At 34.4% G+C, this 19,806-nt stretch overlaps 1 protein-coding gene across 4 annotated transcripts in view; it reads left to right on the forward strand.

Moving 5' to 3' along the window:
* GRIA2 (glutamate ionotropic receptor AMPA type subunit 2) overlaps positions 1 to 19,806 on the forward strand; it is a 147,396-nt gene that overhangs the window by 71,465 nt on the left and 56,125 nt on the right. For all 4 annotated transcript variants that reach the window (XM_073892418.1, XM_025874372.2, XM_073892416.1 and 1 more), the window contains exons 4-5: positions 12,944 to 13,140; positions 17,370 to 17,423. In XM_073892418.1, the coding sequence (XP_073748519.1) occupies positions 12,944 to 13,140; positions 17,370 to 17,423 (251 nt within the window). The remainder of the gene's footprint in view (positions 1 to 12,943; positions 13,141 to 17,369; positions 17,424 to 19,806) is intronic.

The following is a 19,806-nucleotide window of genomic DNA, read 5'->3' on the forward strand; positions in this document are numbered from 1 at the left end:
CTTGCTCATGATCCACTTGAGCAGCTGGTACAATTTGACCCAGGTCTTCTGACACCAGACCCATGCATTTTCATAATTCTAGGTTTATGATGAGATGTTATTGATTAGCATACTAATTGGATAGAATCTTGGCTCATTATACTAAAGTTGTGTTTTCAGGGGGGGTTACTTCCTTCGTGTTTCCCACATCTCTTGTTGCAAAGTTTGGTATTAACAGACCTCCTTGATGTATGTGTCATAGAATTTCAGATGTTATTTTTTAAAATTTTATTTATCTATTTATTTATTTGTTTGTTTATTTAGGTATAGTTGACACACAATGTTGCAGTAGTTTCAGGTATACTACATAGTGATTCAACAACTCTGTACATTATGCTTTGCTCGCCACAAGTGTAGCTCCCATCTGTCACCATACAACACTATTACAATACCAGTGACTACATTCTTTTATTCCCAAGACCTATTCATTCCATAACTGGAAGCCTGTATCTCCCACTCCCCTTCACCCATTTTGCCCAACACCCCACCCTTCTCCCCTCTGGCAGCCATCAGTTTGTTCTCTGTCTTCTCTGTTTTCTGTATTTTATAGTTTGTTCTCTATATGTATAGGTCTAGTCCTGCTTTTTAAAAATAGATTCTGATTCTGTTTGTTTATTCATTTGTTTTGTTGTTTAGATTCCACATATAAGTGAAATCATGTGGTATTTGTCTTTCTCCATCTGTCTCACTTAGCATGATACCCCCTAGATCCATCCATGTTGTAACAAATGGCAGGATCTCATCTTTTTTTATGGCTGAGTGATATTCCATTATATATACACCACATCTTATTTATCCATTCATCTATTAGTCAAGACTTAGGCTGCTTCCATATTTTGGCTACTGTAACTAATGCTGCAGTACACATAGAGGTGCATATATCTTTTCAAGTTAGTGTTTTAATTTTCTTTGGAATCTCAGATGTTCTTAAATATTCCTGGGTCCATGATTTGGCCTCAGTGGGTGTACTTACTAAAGTTGAATGAACGTTTTGTGCACATGTTTGCATATGTATTTTTCTAAAGACAGTACCCATTACCAAACTCAAAAGGATTAAGAACCACTATTGTAAGAGTACCTAAGTATCAAACTGGGCTTCCTTCAGCAGCTTACTTCCTGGAATATTTAAAGGTTCAAATGAAACCCAGAAGCCTGTTTCGACCAAGATAGGGCACCTTGTTAACCTGCAAGGGCAGACAAGAAGAGAGCCAGCTGTCAGTCAATTCGCCATCGATTAGTCTGTAGTCATTTGCGGCAGCAATGCCATCTGGAGTGCTCAAGCTAGGTGTCTGATTCTCTGCCCTGTCCTCCCAGAATGAGAATACTCCGTGGAAAAGCCTGTCAGCCCTCTACAAGCTGAAAAAAGTTGCTATGTCAACAACTTCTCTCCCCTGCTTTGAGAAGAGAGAGCTTTGCTATTCCTATGAGGAATGAAAAATTAAAACAGAACCATTTAAAGAAAATATGGATTGCAATGTGCTGGATGATTCCAAAGCATACTTCTTATTAATGTGATAAAAGGCTTACAAAACTGGGCTTATTCATAGGCTTTCCTCCTGGTCTCTGCTAACTCCTTTAGAACTCTGTTACATTAATAAAACTAGCCTGAAATCTGCGTGTATTCTCCATGCCTCTTTCACCCTTACATCCTGTTGCAGTGATTTCTACCACGCAAATATATTTTATCTCTGGACGCTCTTCATTGTCTTTGCTTCAGGCCAGGCCACCGCCACATGTTCCTTCTCTCTCCTCTCCATTTCCACACTTGCTTCTCTTTAATCCATTTTCCACAAAGTATCTGCAATGTGTAAATGCTCTTCAATGCTTTTCTGACCTTATCATTCCTTTGCTTAAAACACTTCTCATTAAAATGAAGATAAAATTGAAAATCCTTAACATGGCTCTAAGGTCCGGTTCCTGCCAATTTATGCTACTGTCCTGCTCACTCACTGAACTAAATCCATCTAACTAACCTTCTTTCACTGTCTCCAGATGCACCAAACCAAACCCTTTCACCCCAAATCTCTGCACATGCCTCTAGTTCTTTCTCCTCCTTCACGTCTTAGCTTACAGAGCATTTCCACAGAGCTGCGTTTCATACTGTTATTCTCTCACAAAGAAGTCTCCTCTTGTCCTACATAGTACTTATCACAATTTTTAATTAATAGTAGCATCTGTTCTTTTACTCAAGAACTGCTATTGAGCTCCTACTATGTTCCAGGGACAGTTTTAGTCAAACAAACCAAACATTATGTCTTTTATTTGCACCCTGGGTGTTAGCCCCAGGAAGGCAATGTCCAGGCAGTACCCATTACACTGGGTGTCCAGTTCCTAACTGTACACACAGCACTCAAGATGATGCTGGAACAGAGTTGATATTGAATAAATAGTATTAATAAGGGTTAAGCATCTGTGTTTTTTAAGTTTGAGATGATATGAGAATCTGATCTGAATCTTGCTGGCTAAATTGAAGGATCAGAAGATGAATTCTGTTTGACAAAGTTGAAGGTGGCGTTTTTACTTTAGGGACATACTTCACCCTCAGTGTGACTCCCTCTAGGTGAACATGAACTTTTGGGAAAAGTCATATAGACAACAGAGGCCATAAATAGAAAAAGAGAAACTCTAGTATTTGAAGAGAGATACTGAAGAAAAACTCTGGGAGATGATCATGTGAAGATGTATGAGTTTATGTACTTGTGAAAAGAACATGAAACATTTTGAAGTCATTTTATTAATACATGCTTTGGAAATATTAAATGAAATTGAAGTGATGAGATAATCTCCAGTCATGAAATTGTACAAGTTGATTCGGGTTTAAGTTCATCTTTTGAGGGAAGAATATTAGAAGAATATTATAGTACTATATATTAAAATTAAGTATTATATATTAAAGCCAAAAACGGCCTATGGACACATTTTCAAGCTATTATCAAATAGCTGCTCTGGTCTTAATATGAACAGTGTTACACTGGATCTGAAACTATTTTCAGAGATAAGTGTGTAAGACTCAAAATATTAGTAAAAGACTTGATCTTTACCTAGTGTTTTACTTGGATCAAGGAAATGGGATTTTGTTATCCAATTAAGGGAACAAAGATGCATGCTTATAATCACATAACACTAAATAGGAGGTACTTCCTTGAATTGTATGAGGTTAAGGGCTGAAGAAGAGAAACCCAGTCACGCAGTAAATGCATGAATGAACTTTTTAAAATGTAATATGATGGCAAAGCAATGAAAATTAAGGCAGTCATAAGAAAAAATTTCTATGCATGCTTTAAAAATACATTCTATGAATTCATTTCTCAGTATATCTCTACATGCTTCAATTTCAAACAATTTGGTCTGTCCTTGGCACTCTCTGTACTTCATGGACTATAAGCTTTTTTTTTTTTAACTTTAAAAAAATTTTATTTTAATTCCAGTTAGTTAGCATATAGTGTTATATTAGTTTCAGGTGTACAATACAGTGATTCAACACTTCTGTACAATACCTGGTACTCACCACAGCAAATACACTCCTTCAACCCATCCCCTGTTTCACCCATCCTCCTACCCACCTCCCCTCTGGGAACCATCAGTTTTTTTCTCTAGTTAAGATTCTGATTCTTGCTTTGTCTCTCTCTCTTTCTCTTATTTTTTCCCTTTGCTTGTTCGTTTTGTTTTCTTAAATTCCACATGTGAATGAAATCATATGGTATTTGTCTTTCTCTGACTTATTTTTTTTTAATTTTTTTATTGTTATGTTAATCACCATATATTACATCATTACCGACTGACTTATTTTGCTTAGCATTATACTCTCCAGCTCCATCCATGTGGTTGCAAATGGCAAGATTTCATTCTTTGTTTATATATAACACATCTTCTTAATCAATTCATCAATAGATAGACATTTAGGCTGCTTCCATGTCTTGGCTATTGTAAATAATACTGCTATAAACAGAAGGGTCCATGTATCCCTTTGAATTAGTATTTTTGTATTATTTGTGTAAACACCCGGCAGTACAATTGCCAGGTCATAAGGTTATTTTTAACTTTTTTAGGAACCTTCATCCAGTTTTCCACAGTGGCTGCACCATTTTGTATTCCAACAGTTCATGAAGGTTCCTTTTTCCCCACATCCTTTCCAACACCTGTTGTTTTTTGTGTTGTTGATTTTAGCCATTCTGACTGGTGTGAGGTGATATCTCATTGTAATTTTGATTTCCATTTCCCTGATGATCGGTGATGATCAGGATCTTGTCATGTGTCTGTTGGCCATCTATATGTGTTCTTTGGAGAAATGTCTGTTCATGTCTTTGGCCCATTTTTAATTGGATTATTAGCTTTTTGGGTGTTGAGTTTTATAAGTTCTTTATTTATTTTGGATACTAACCTTTTATCATATATATCATTTGTAAACATCTCCCATTCTGTAGGTTGCCTTTTAGTTTTGTTGATTGATTACTTCATTGTGCAAAAGCTTTTTATTTTGATGTAGTCCCAATAGTTTATTTTTTATTTTGTTTCCCTTGCCTCAGGAAACATGTAGAAAGAAGTTGCTATGGCCGAGGTCAAAGAAATTACTGCCTATGTTCTCTTCTAGGATTTCTATGGTCTTACATTTAGGTCTTTAATCCATTTTGAATTTATTTTTGTGTATGGTGTGAGAAAGTAGTCCAATTTCTTTATTTTACATGTTGCTGTCTAGTCTTCCCAACACCATTTGTTGAAGAGACTGTCTTTTTCTCTTTGGATATTCTTTCCTGCTTTGTCGAAGACTAATTGACCATATAATTGTGGATTTATTTCTGGATTTTCTATTCTGTTCCATTGATCTGTGTATCTGCTTTTATGCCAGGATGATACTGTTTTGATCTCTACAGCTTTGTAATATAACTTAAAGTCTGGAATTGTGCTTCCTCCAGCTTTGCATTTCTTTTTCAAGAAATGGGGTCTTTGGCTATTTGGGGTCTTTTGTGTTTCCATACAAATTTTATGATTATGTGTTTTAGTTCTGTGAAGAATGCTATTGGTATTTTGGTAGGGATTGCATTAAGTGTATAGATTGTTTTGGGTAGTATAGATATTTTAATGGTAATTGTTCTTCCAGTCCATGAGCATGGAATGTCTCCATTTTTTTGTGTCATCTTCAATTTCTTTCATCAGTGATTTATAGTTTTCAGAGTACAGGTCTTTCATCACTTTGGTTAGGTTTATTCCTAGGTATCTTATTATTTTGGGTACAACTATAAATGGGATTTTTTTTTAGTTTCTCTTTCTGCTGCTTCATTATTGGTGTATAGAAATGCAAGAGATTTCTGTACATTGATTTTGTATTTTGTAACTTTACTGAATTCGTGTATGAATTCTAGCAGTTTTCTGGTGCAGTCTTTTTGGTTTTCTATACACAGCATCTGTCATCTGCAAATAGTGACAGTTTTACTTTTTCCTTACCAATTTGGTATTTCTTTTTGTTGTCTGAATCTTGTGACTAGGACTCCAGTACAATGTTGAGTAAAAGTGGTGGGAGTGGACATTGAGTGTCTTGTTCCTGACCTTGTTCCTGACCTTGTTCCTGGGGAAAATGTTTCAGTTTTTCCCCATTAAAGATAATGTTAGCTATGGATTTTTCACAGATGGCCTTTATTATGTTGAGGTATGTTCCCTCTAAACCTACTTTGTTCAGGGTTTTTATCATGTCTGGACGTTGTGCTTTGTCAAATCGTTTTTTTTCTGCATATATTGAATTGACCAAATGGTTCTTATCCTTTCTCTTATTGATGTGATGTATTATATTGATTGATTTGTGAATTTTGAGCCATACTTGCAACTCAGGAATAAATCCCACTTGATTGTGGTGAATTTTTTTAATGTATTAATGAATTCAGTTTAGTAATATTTTATTGAGAATATTCATCAGGAATATTATCCTGTAGTTCTCTTTTTTAGTGGTGTCTTTATCTGGTTCTGGTATCAGGATAATTCTGGCCTCATAGAATGAATTTGGAAGTTTTCCTTCCTTTTCTATTTTTTGAATAGTTTCAGAAGACTAAGTACTAACTCTTCTTTAAATGTTTGGTATCCTGTGAAGTCATGTGGTCCTGGACTTTCATTTGTTGGGATTTTCTTGATTATTGACTCAATTTCTTTGCTGGTTATTGGTCTGTTCAAATTTTCTATTTCTTCCTGTTTCATTTTGGTAGTTTATGTTTCTAGGAATTTATCCATTTCTTCTAGGTTGTCCAAAATGTTGGCATACAGGGTTTTTTTTTCAATTTTTAATAATCTTTACTTTTTTGAGAGTCTATAATTAAATAAACATATTGTTTTTTTAAGATTTTATTTATTATCCATTTGAGAGAGAGACAGAGAGAGAGAGAGAGAGCACACAAGCCAAGGAGAGGGGCAGAGGGAGAGGGAGAAGAAGGCTCCCCCACTGAACAGGGAGCCTGACCTGGGGCTCGATCCCAGGACCCCAGGGATCATGACCTGAGCCAAAAGCAGATGCTTAACCAATTGAGCCACCCAGGCATCCCTATATTGTTAAGTTTTAATTTATATATATATACTAATTGATGTTCTTTTGAGAAGCATGGCCAAAGCTTGAAAATGGCTCCCTAACATTCTGCCCCAAATATGAGCTGGATGAAAAATAAATTAAAATATTCTATGCTTTTTTATTGCACTGCTCCTAACTCAGACTGCCATTTAAACCCTTCCTTCTTCCCACCATCCATCAAAATGCTGAGCAACAAGTCCAGGAGTCCATGTCCCATTATAAACAAGGGAGGACATAGACTCATCTTGGTCTTTGTAGAGTTCATCTTCTTCTATTTCAAGTTTACCCATGAATGGAATGCTGAAAATATTCATTTGGTGACTGTGATGTTTTAGGACTGCTGTCTTCTCTTTATCCAAGCCATATTGCAGCAGCCTGCCACTCCTTGGTGACCCAGTGCTCTTCCTAAAAGCATATTATTACTTCATGGACAGTAGGTAGATAGATCTTCAATACATTTGGAACTATAGAGTAATGGGCTTACCTATGTTAATGCATTAAATATAGATTTATGTATAAATTTGAACCAAGACTTTAATCAAAATGTGTTTCTTATTTATTGGTTCAATGTCAATAAGGTAAGACAACACACTTCTATAGACAGTAAGTAAAACCAGAACTAATGCTTTATATCTTTATGTCTTGATTTTAATTTTGAGCCACACTATTTGTTCCCTGAAGGGAAGGCACTTTGATTCCAGTTCCAAGAACAAATCATGCATAGAATAAAAATACTTCCAAATTATAAATTTCTTTTCAGATGTTCCTGAGAAAGTCAATGAGGGAAATATATGTTAATCTAATCTGCCTAGGCATGCTGCCATGATTTAGTGATCATAAATATTAATTTCTGTGCCTAAAAGATGAATAAGGACAGTGAATTTTAAATGAAACTAAGAAAATATTTTTGAAAAGAAAGAAGTGGTCTGAATGAAATATACCTATTTGCAGTAATCATTTTTAATTCCACCCACTAATATACAAACTAAAGCAGACTTTACCTGTCTTTAAGCTGATGGCATTTCTATAACTCTCTCACAGTGTTATTAATACTAACTCAAGATGAAACTGTGAAGTACCAATGGTAATGCTTTGGGAGAGTTTTAAGGTGATTGTCAGCTCACAAATAAGTTACACAACTATAACTAATCTTGCAACAGTTAGGCACTTGAAGTGGTAATGTAATCCAACAAAACATAGTCTAGCTGTTCTTTATTTTAGCCAAAAGCCTGAGAATTTTTAGAGCTTAGAACTTAATTTAATTTAATTTTTTATTTTTTTAAAGATTTTATGTATTTATTCATGAGAGACAGAGAGAGGGAGAGAGAGAGAGAGAGGCAGAGGGAGAAGCAGGCTCCCAAGGAGCAGGGAGCCCGATGCAGGACTCAATCCCAGGACTCTGGGATCATGACCTGAGCCGAAGGCAGACACTTAAACATCTGAGCCACCCAGGCACCCAGAACTTAATTTTAGATCTTGTAATATTCTTGAGTTACTTTAGAATGTATTTTAAATATATGGATTAAGAGGAATCATTAATTTTCTGTTTTTTTTTCCTATTTTTAGATGAACAACTACATATCTCAAGCTTTCTTTGTTCTGAGTAATTCAGTAATAAGAAATCAGTCTCTGCTATATTTCAAATATCCTGATATAGTATAGATACCAGAGTAGAATAATTACCACTTACTAATAACTTGAAGTATACCAATATTTATAAAGAATTTCCACTGTCCATACAAGTTTATGGTCTGATTAAGGGATGGAGGTATTTATGAAGATACGTTTATGCCATTTGTGTGGAAGGGAAAGAGTAATTATCTCAAGTAATATCTTTTCCCTTAATTAGAATGTGATACCAAGAGACCAAGAACATGAATTTGTATTAGGTTTGAAGAGGTTAATTTCACCTCAGTAGTTGTAACATGTATTTTCAGTGATTTTTAAAATGATCTGCTAATTTTAAAGTAACCAAAATTAATACAAAACTCTTAGTTGTGAGGAAAACACAAAGCAAGTTGAGAGACTAAGAGGTCTGTTACTATTAACCAAAAACAAAACAAAACAAAACAAAACAAATCTAAGAATATGGATTACTAAGCATGGGACAGCAATCTTTCTAAATCATGAGTCAGACTATATTATGGATTGTGAGTTACTCCTGGCTGTCCCTAGGAGATGATTTAATATTATTCATTGTCTTCTGATGGCACTAAATTAATCAAGTCTGATATTGTACCACTTGAGCTATTTAGTTTCTTAATGGATGTAATGTTTTTAGGCTTCATAGGTTACAAAACATTAATTCTGAGAGTTTTAATAACAGAAAATCCATACCAGCTGTGAGTTATTTTTGACACATAGAATGAATTAGTTGAAAACTCAACCATTTCTTTAAATGCATTCTTATAAATTTAATATATCATCTCCATAGTCTTTGACAAGATGAACTGACAATAAATGTTAGGTATAGAAATATCACTTGATGAAACCTATTTACAAATCATTATTTATATTTAAAATTTCTTGTAATATATGTTGAAAGATGGAATAGAATATCAAGAACATCACCACTTGAAATTTTAGTATGTGGTAAACTTCATGATTAAATAAAAACAAAAATAATTTCTGCCTAGAAGAAAGGAATTCCAGTGCTATATGACAATATGGGGATAGCATATGGAAGATCATTCATGGATATAATGTTTTCATTTTTATTTTTATTTTTTTTAAAGATTTTATTTATTTATTCATGAGAGACGGGGGGGAGAGAGAGAGAGAGAGAAGGGGAGGGAGAAGCAGGCTCCCTAGGAGCAGGGAGCTGGATGCGGGACTATATCCCAGGACCCTGGGATCATGACCTGAGCCGAAGGCAGACGCTTAACCATCTGAGCCACCCAGGCGCCTGGATATAATGTTTTTAAAGAGGTAACAAGGAAGAGTTAGTTGCATAAAGATTAGAATGTGGAAAAGTAGGACCTAGATAGTGAAAGAGGTTTAGAAAATTAGCTTTTTTTTCCTACTCAGGAAAGAAGACTGGATAAATTTAATAACTGTTTTCAAGCACTTTGAGAACTGTTGAATTGATCATGATGGCCAGCTGTATGTTCTATCTTCACTTATGATAAAAAACAGGAAAAGTGTTTGAATTATATTGTGGAAAGATTTATTTATACCTAATGGAAATCATAGGTGATCCATGATGTTTTTAAAAGAAATTTTATCATTAATAGAATTTTTTTTTACAATGGAATATGGTCTCTCTCTTATTTTTTAAAGATTTTATTTATTTATTTGATAAAGAAAGACACAGCGAGAGAGGGAACATGGGCAAGGGGAGTGGGAGAGGGAGAAGCAGGCTCCCCACAGAACAGAGGACCTGAAGCAGGGCTTGATCCCAGGACCCTGGGATCATGACCTGAGCCAAAGGCAGACGCTTAACAACTGAGCCACCCAGTTGCCCCTGAAATGTGGTTTCTTATTTAAATTATCTCTTGAGAAATTCTTGTGTAGCCCATGTTTTTGATACATGACTGGACAGAGGAAACAATTATTGTTTTGCCAAAAAAACAAATTTCACTTTAAGTTCAATTTATGGTTCAACTTCCCAATTTGAAATAAAAATAAATTATTTTCAATTTTCATAGTGAAATATTTTAATTAAAAAATAGAGAGAATAGTATGAAGACCCCCAAGGACTATTAACTCAGCTTTGTTAATGACCAATATACAAGGAATCCTGTAATTATCTATATCTCTTTGTCCTTCACATTTATTTTGAAACAAATACCTGCCACCATGTCATGTCATCTGTACATATTTCAGTTTGTATTGTGAAAGAATACTCTTCTTTTCAACATAACCACAATATCATTATCATATGCAGGCAGATTAATAGTAATTCATTAATATCATCATCCATTTTTTCCCCACAGTTTATTTGAATCAAGATAAAAATGAGGTCCCTATCTCCCAATTGGTTAATATATCTTCTAAGTCTTTAGTAACATATGTAGAATTTCAATTTGATTATTTCAACACTGTGGTATTTAGCATATTATTCTGCTACATATTCCTTATAAATTGGTAGCTAGATCTAGAAACTTTGTAAGATTCATGTTCATTTTTTTGGCAGGAATACTCCATAGGTGATGTTAAATATTCCTATTTAGAGACATGTAACTTCTGGTCATCTCTCCTTTTGTGTTTTTAGCAGAAGTTAATGATTGTTACCTTGATTCATTAATTCACTAGGTGTTACAGGATGGTTGTAATTCTGAATCCATATTCCTTTATCATTTGTTAGATGGAATCTTTCCAAAAAGGAAAAGCTGTCTTAATTAGTTATTATCCTGAGTATAGTTCATATAGGAAGGCAGGAAAATGCTTGTTTCTTTTCCCTTATTTACCAATTTCAAAATAATAACTCAGCTCCTAGTATCCTTCAAAGGCAACCAGATATTTGTATATATTTAAATATCACTGATTCAGTTTCTTTTCTGGTTATCAGTCTGTTCAAGTTTTCTATTTCTTGCTGTTTCAGTTTTGGTAGTTTATAGTGTTAGATATTAATAAGAATTCATGGATTTAAAATATGTTATATATTTTAAGTCTTTTGCAGCTATTATTCTTATTGATATCCAAATTGCCTCATCTTTACTTAAAATGATTTTCATCACATTGGCTCCTGAGTCTTTTGACATAAAGCTGATAGTTTTGGAGAGCTTCCTTGCATTTTGTATAATAAGGCATTCTAGGCTAATCTCATATCCTGTTGGCCCGTATTGAATAATCCAATTTTTAATAATGGTTTTCCAAGTTCGATAGTTTTTTTTAGAAAGCACAGATTTTTGCCATAGTAAATAGATTGAAATAAAGCGTAGCACATGAATAAAATTTATAGAGCAGTGTGATCACATTAGGTAAATACCACATTTTATGGGCAAAAAGAAATCAGCATTCTTCTGAGAAAGATGTAGGACTTTATGGAATCAAGAAGATGATATGGGGCGCGTGGGTGGCTCAGTCGTTAAGCGTCTGCCTTTGGCTCAGGTCAGGATCCCAGGGTCCTGGGATGGAGCCCCGCATCGGGCTCCCTGCTGGGCGGGAAGCCTGCTTCTCCCTCCCCCACTCCCCCTGCTTGTGTTCCCTCTCTCTCTGTGTGTCTCTGTCAAATAAATAAAATCTTTAAAAAAAAAGATGATGTGATGAGTCCTGAATTCTTTTTGGAGCCCAGATTTTGTGTTGTTCATTAAGTTATTAGTAGAAATGAAGATGTTGTTCATTAAGAAATTAGTAGAAAAGAATTAGTAGAAACTAGAAATTTCTACTAGAAATTTAGTAGAAACTAGAAATTTCTACTAGAAATTAGTAGAAATTAGTAGAAAAAGCTTTTCCTTTTTGGAAAGATTCCATCTAACAAATGATGAAGGGTTATAGATTCAGAATTACAACCATCCTGAAACACCTAGTGAAGAGTTGAAGTGATATGGAAGACAAGTTTATGTACTGCTTTCCCAAGTGCTAAACTGCAGATTTAGCTTTAGGCAATAAATTCCCCAGTTGTTTCCCTTCTCAATCCTACATATGAAGTAATGAATTTTTATTAAAAAGAAAAAGAAATTTTCTAAGTTGTATGATGCTATAAGCAAAGTTACTGATAAATAGGAAATGGGTCTTACATTTGGAAAGTTAAGTAAATGTAACAAATCTGAGCTAGAAAACTAACTGTTACCATCTGGGTTAATAGGAGAACATTTTAATCTCTATGATATCAGTCCCAATAACAAAAATATGATGTGATAGAAGGCTGAGGAAAAACAATTGCCGAATGAAAGACAATAGGAGGAAAGATAATAGCCTCATCAAGATTATTGGCTTGTATGCTCACAGAGACTTATGTACATTTGTCTCCCTGAAAATGTTTGCAACCTCTTGAGGATGTTAATATGAAATGATAGACTGTCATATGTAAAGAAACAGTCTTTCCCGTCCTGTAAGAGAAAGAAATGTGTGTAATGTCTTTGGATCTCACTTTAACCGAAGGTATCACAGACATTACTCTTTGGTAATATCTGAAAGAAGACAGTTGAGAGAGCTGAAAGAAGGGGAGACTATTTCCCCCCAAACCATGGTTCTTTCCGTCAGAACAATAGCATATAGATAAAAGAGTTTTTGATGTGAAGCAGAAATAATCGATGTTGATAAAGATCATCACTGTAGCTTTTTAGAGGAGTCAACATCCCCTCAGCTGCACAAAAATATCAGCCTTAAAAATATATTTGCTGTCAATTTCACAACATAAATCTGAGTTATTCAAGTATCTTTATCAGTCATCATTTTTCTTTGCCTTCCTAGGCTTATCAACACTGCAAGCTGTGCTGGATTCTGCTGCTGAAAAGAAATGGCAAGTGACTGCTATCAATGTGGGAAACATTAACAATGACAAGAAAGATGAGACATACCGATCACTTTTTCAAGATTTGGAGTTAAAAAAAGAACGGCGTGTAATCCTAGACTGTGAACGGGATAAAGTAAACGACATTGTAGACCAGGTTGGCTACTCTCTGTTTTCTAATGGCACCAACTATAGAATGTGCGTGCAGTGTCAGCATTTTGCAGTGAGTATTTGTGTGAGGTGCTGAACAGCAGTTTTTCCTTTATGGTTTTATGTAGGATGCAGCAAAGATCATCATTAAATTATCTCTGGCTTTGGTTAGCAATAGCAGATGGTCTTCAATCATGCTGACACATTATATTAATCATTAACTATATTAAATATGTAACTATTGAGTCTTCTGTTTTATATGATAAGCATTGCCCTAAAATTTGATATTTTTAGTTGGAAATTTAAAATTTAACTTATTGAACTTTTTAGAGATAAAGGAATAGCCACCAATTAAGTGAAAATAAGGCTGGGGTTCTAAGGGAAAAGTGAGTGGTTCATGGCAAAACGTGGAGAACATCAAACATTAGAGCTCAATATGGAACATTAGGCCTATATTGTCTGAATGCATCTGTGTCTTTCAGAGAAAGCATGTTGTATGTAGGAGAGACATAGTCTGTGTTTGATGTTTGAGAATTTTACTGGATATAAGGATGTTTTATCTGTGCTTACCTTACCACCTTGATTCCACTTAAGGTCTTTTGGGATAGGACAGCCATTCAGTAATATCCTAATGATAAAAATAAGATCCACTATATTATATACATAGGATAAGTGACCAGGAATGTTGGTGAAGCAGCATCATGATTTAGTGAGTTAAGATCTGCTTCCCTGGGTATCTGTTTCTTTTCCCAACTGATAAATGTGTGTGTGTGTGTGTGTGTGTGTGTGTGTGTGTGTGTGTGTGTGTGTTTAGTGGCTGCTAGTTCCTTGGGATAATATAGGATTGGAAGAAAAATATGCAGTTAAGTATGCATTTCTAGGTCTTTCTAGGCTTTGCGGAGACAATTCACTAATTTGTATAACACAAAGCATTTTGCAAACATGAATGTTGATGCAGCTTTAACTGATATGTAATAATACGGGCCCTAAGACATACAAAATGGATCTTGCATAAAATATTAAATAACTGGATAAAACTAACTTGTTATGAGAAAGAGCTAAATCTTATATGCCAGAGTGGTGAACATTTCCATGGAAAAATCTTGATTCCTGTCTCAGGAGATGAAATTAAGGTTGTTTTTAACCTGAAGCTCTCGTGTTCAAATGTGAACCTCAACAACTCATTTGAATTTCATAGGAGAGTCTCATTAAAACTGAATTTTAATAATAGTTATTAGTCTTTTTTTAAAGAATTTATGTATTCATGGATTATCATAACAAATGTTGGTGAGTGTCTATATGAAAATAATTATTTCCAAAACTAGAAGAGGGAAACTATAGGAGAAATTGGGAATATATGGAATGCAATGTTTTGAAACAAATATATGATGATTAAATGTCCGTATGGATATCCATTCAAAAGGTACAGAGAGTATGCACATGTATATTGTATTTTCAAAAGACACTCTTGAATTTGTTAAATGAGTGGTACAATGGTTGGTTGCATCATTCAGCAAACACTAACTGCAGACATCCTTTGTGTCTAGAATGAAACATGCAAAGAAAGGGAAGAATGGTATCTGTACCCCCATTAACCCATAGTTTAGAGGGGAAAATAAGTTTTACATGTCACACTGTAGTACTGCAGGTTAGATATTCACATACTGGCAGCATTTGTCTGGCTTGGGTTCATTCATTTGCTCATTCAATAAATTGCCTTGAGTGTCTGTTTGCCAGACAGGCACTGTGGTGGATCCAAGAAAGTAATGTTAAACAAAACAGGCAAAACCCCATTAAGGTGAATATTTATGATATATTTACAGAAATTAATATGCAATTATAATGGTGTATATATATATGAATGAAGAGAACAGGATGTTATGAAAAAAATTACAAAAATAGTTTAGATTAGGAGATCATGGAAAACCTTCAAGGAATAGAGTTTACCAAGCAAAAAGTGGGGTTGAAGTACATTTCAAGAAAAGGAAACACTATTTACTTATTCACTCTATCAATACTTACAAGAGAACAGAGGTGATGAAACTTTATTGTTAAAAAAGTTTAAAGTTAGAAAGAGAATCAATCTTTGTTGATTATGAGTATTTTATCATTCAATAAATCCTTGGAGTTACTTATTTCTGGTTGTGATTGGGTGGGGAAAAGGACTCAGCCATCAGAAACATTTAGAAATCAATATAAATTTAGTATTGGTAGTGCAATGTTGATTATTACAAAGCAAAAATGTGATAGTATGGTCAACATGAATGCCTATGTAGAGGCAGGGCTAGTAAATTTTCATATCCCCTCCCTTTCTTTCAGTGAACGCTAAACTCAACTACTGGTAGCACCATTTTTATGATATGTTGTTGTTGTTTGGTCTTTGTTTGTTTTTAATTCCCAGAAGGAAGACAAACATGATTCAGAAAGTAGAATGAACAGTAAGCAGAATCAACAGATGTCAGTAGGAAGTATGAGGGACATAATCAACTCAATTCAAGTGATGCTAATTAATATATTTTTTCATGCAGAAGGACATCTTTTCTTCACAATTTTCCTTTCAATACAGAGGGTTCATTTTCTTGGAAAAAGCGATTTAGTTGTATTACATAAAAATAGGTTAGAAAATGACACAAGCCCTAACTCTTCCAAATAGCTATCACTTAACATCAAATGGGCATTTGGTGGACTCTTTCCTAGGATTTTGACCTTGTTCTTTAACTAAACACATTGCTTTGAAGTACCTGACTTTGTCTGGGATAAGGGAAGGTCAGGGAAGTCTTTTCCTAAGAGGTAACATTGGGCTGAGATTCCTTGTGCCTGAAGCATTAATAAGACAAATGATAGAGTGGTGGAGAGAGCTTTCCAAGCAGAGGAAATAGAATATGTGAAGTCCTGAGGTGACAGAAAGAAGCCTTTTCATGTACAAAAATACTTAAAAAGAGGGCTGATGAGACTCTAGTATAGAGAATGGAAAAAGAGGGTCTGGAGAAGCTTGCAAGATCATTGGACTTTGTAGCATAAATTAAGGATTTTGCTTATTATGCTAGAAGCAATGGGAAGCCATCAAAACTGTGTCATCAGGGAAATGGTTTGAAATTTTGTCTGGATAAACCAGGCTAATGGTTTGAAATTTTGTCTGCAGCCCTGCCATTTCATGCTTTCTATTGGTGTGACAGTTTTCTTAAACATAAAAATTATATTTGAATATCTAAGTACTAGGACTATAGCGGGGTCATTTCACCAATGTCTACCATCTTGAATTGCTATAGATCAGTGAAAAGTCACATTGATTCAGTAATGCCCCAAACTCATGAGCATTACCAAGACAACCATGTTTATCTTGCCATTGAGTTTTTTTTTATTTTTTATTGTTATGTTAATCACCATACATTACATCATTAGTTTTGGATGTAGTGTTCCATGTTTCATTGTTTGTGCATAACACCCAGTGCTCCATGCAATACATGCCCTCTTTAATACCCATCACCAGGCTAACCCATCCCCTAACCCCCCTCCCCTCTAGAACCCTCAGTTTGTTTTTCAGAGTCCATCGTCTCTCATGGTTCGTCTCCCCCTCCGATTCCCCCCCTTCATTCTTCCCCTCCTGCTATTTTCTTCTTTTTTTTTTGACAGATTTGTGGAGAAAGATTAGCTTCTCTGATGTTTTGCTACCTCAAGCTGGAAACAAAAATGTTCATTTGAACTAAATTGCAAACATTTCAAGACTCTTAAGATGGGAATATTATTTTATAGATTCATATAAGAATTCTTTTATATGCTTAATATTTTTTTAAATTTATGTTCTACTATAAATTTGAGTGTTGATGTGTGAATATAAAATCTCAGGTGTTGGTTTCAGCTCTCTGATGTTTTAGAAAAATAGCTTTTGGAGGAATAAAATTGTGACTTATTATGGATTCAATATTCTTTTTGTTTTACATTTCTTGAAAATCTTCTGACCTTATTTTCACTGTTGACTAAACTGAAGTAATTATTTGTTCAGTTATTGACTTCTTGAAAGATAGCATTTATAAAGCACTAAAATGTATTGTTACTTTTTTCTGAGAGAAATATTCTCTGGATTTGATAATTGTATTTTATCAAGTAGGAATCATCATAGAATATCAGAAAACAGTAGATAAAATTCCACTTTTTTCCTCAATTGGGTCATAACATCAATAATTTTAATTTATATTATTTGCATGTATTAAATAATTGTTTCTTTATCTTTGTTAGGTTATTACCATTGGAAAACATGTTAAAGGTTACCATTATATCATTGCAAATCTGGTAGGTGAATTAATTGATATTTATAATTTTAATAGAGCTACTTATAAAATAGTTTTGAATGACCAGCATTTATCGGTGTTATTTTTTAAAACATATCTTGATTTTATTGATCAATTAGAAGTAACAATATTTTTCTGAGTTTGTGTTTTACACTCACTTCTCATTTTACATTTTCTAATCAATTTCCTATTATTAGTGATGTAAGAAATATTTGACAAACTTTATAAATTGTCTTAGAAGGCATATTTAATTATGGAAAAGTTTTCAAAAATATATAAAGTTTAATTGTTCAAATTTCCTCTTGTTTCTCACTATCATAGTGTTTTATAATTTTTCCCTCTGTGCATTCCTTTAAAGTTTTTAGTAAATATAGTATCTGAAATAAATGCACATTTGGGAGAATACATCAGTGAAAAATTAAAGCTGTAAATGTCAAGAATATTAACATATTATTTTATTTATTTCTGATTTTCTATTTAATATGTAAGCAACACAATGAAATTAAATCCCTGTAGCTGATCACTTTTTCATTGGGATTTCTGTCAAATTATGATTATACTGAACATCCAAGTGGTTAATTGTAGCTCCCTCTCAAGTATAATCAGAGCCAATTTAGAATTATTTTTAGATACTTTTTTCAAAATAGTTTTCAGATCAGTAGTAAAATGACCTTAAGCCTTTACCATTGCAAAAGTTTATGTTCTTTGAGGAAGTATGATCTTACTTGACTGAGAAAACTGCCCTTCCCAAACTCAAGAAGATATGAGAAAAGGAGGGAAAAAATGAGAGCTTATTCTAAATAGCATAATAGGACTCTGAAAAGGTTTCATATTTACCCAAATGTAGAATTCTTTTTTTATTTTTTTAAGATTTTATTTATTTGACAGAGACACAATGAGAGAGGGAACAAAAGCAGGGGTACTGGCAGGCAGAGGGAGAAGCAGGCTTCCCGTGGAGTGGGGAGCCCAATGCGGGGCTGGATCCCAGGACCCTGGGATCATGACCTGAGCCGAAGGCAGACGCTTAATGACTGAGCCACCCAGGCACCCCCCAAATGTAGAATTCTTTCTTTCTTTTTTTTATTTTCGTTTGTTTCTTTGTTTGTTTGTTTAGAAAGATAGGGAGAGAGAAAGAGGGAATGAGGGTAAGGGCAGAAGGAGAGCAAGAGGGAGAATTCCAAGCAGGCTCTATGCTCAGCAGCATGGAGCCCTACTCGGGGCTTGAGATCATGACCTGAGTCAAACCAAGAGTCAGCAGCTTAACCCACTGAGCCCAGGCAGCCCTGTAGATTTGTTTCTGTAAGTGATTTCTGGAATATTAGATTGTTATATCAGAAGACATTCTCTCTAGTAATGATGGAAAAAACAAAAACAAAAACTTTACAACTGATACTGTTTTCACTAGAAGGTGGCACCAGTGATTTAGAATATTAAATCTCAAACTTGCATGTTATTAGTAGAAGTTGATTGTTCAGATAAAACTTCTGTTTACCAATGAAATGGCTAACTACTATAAAATTCATTAGAATTTTTCCATTAATATGATATTATAGATCCTAAATGACCCCCTACCAGAGAAGCAAGGGTTAAAATAGATAAAGCTCTGTATTCACTCTTCAGAGCCACATTCTGTGCAAAGAACAGCCTGGACAGTTAGTCCCCTGTGTGAATTGTGCCATTTGATGAACAACACAGAGCCACATTGAAAGCCGTGATCTTTAAAAATGTCCAGATGGAGAAGATTATATTGGAACATTGAGAAATAATGACAGAAGGTGGCTCATCAATTTGAGAGTTGATATCTGATGCTATGAAAAGGAAAGAAATGTATGGATGACCAAAGTAAAAAAAAAAAAAAAATATATATATATGTATATATATATTTATATATATATATATATATATATATAAAACAGGAGCCTGCTGCTATCATGCTTCTAGGGAGGAACATACCCAGTATTTTATCTGAATTCAAATTCTGCTTTTTCATTTCTGAATACTTGGTATCTTCAACATATGGAACTTCTAGTGAATCAGTAAGTTCAAATAATCTGAGGAGTGCTGCAGTTTCTGAGAATTTAGAGCTTGAAAATTTCACTGACATTTAAAATTGAAGAATCCCATTCAGAGTTAAAGAGCGTTCATCTTCCAGACTCTTGGTTGGAGATGTCCCCCTTCCCCTGTCCAGAGTCTAATGAGTGTTAAAGGAGGTGGCTATAAAAGGTAGAAAAGTCCTCAGATACCATTACTGATGAATTTCCTCAGGAATTGGTAATGCTTGATTAGGCTCCCAAAACACAGATTGTGATTAATTTCCTGATATAGCATTTAAAAGGATATTTTGTACATAAAGTGATGAAGAAGTAGTCATAAAGGGATCCAGT

Source organism: Callorhinus ursinus, unplaced genomic scaffold, assembly GCF_003265705.2.
Source record: "Callorhinus ursinus isolate GAN/ISIS: 27379988/994484 unplaced genomic scaffold, GSC_fseal_2.0 scaffold4, whole genome shotgun sequence".
Taxonomy (NCBI): domain Eukaryota; kingdom Metazoa; phylum Chordata; class Mammalia; order Carnivora; family Otariidae; genus Callorhinus; species Callorhinus ursinus.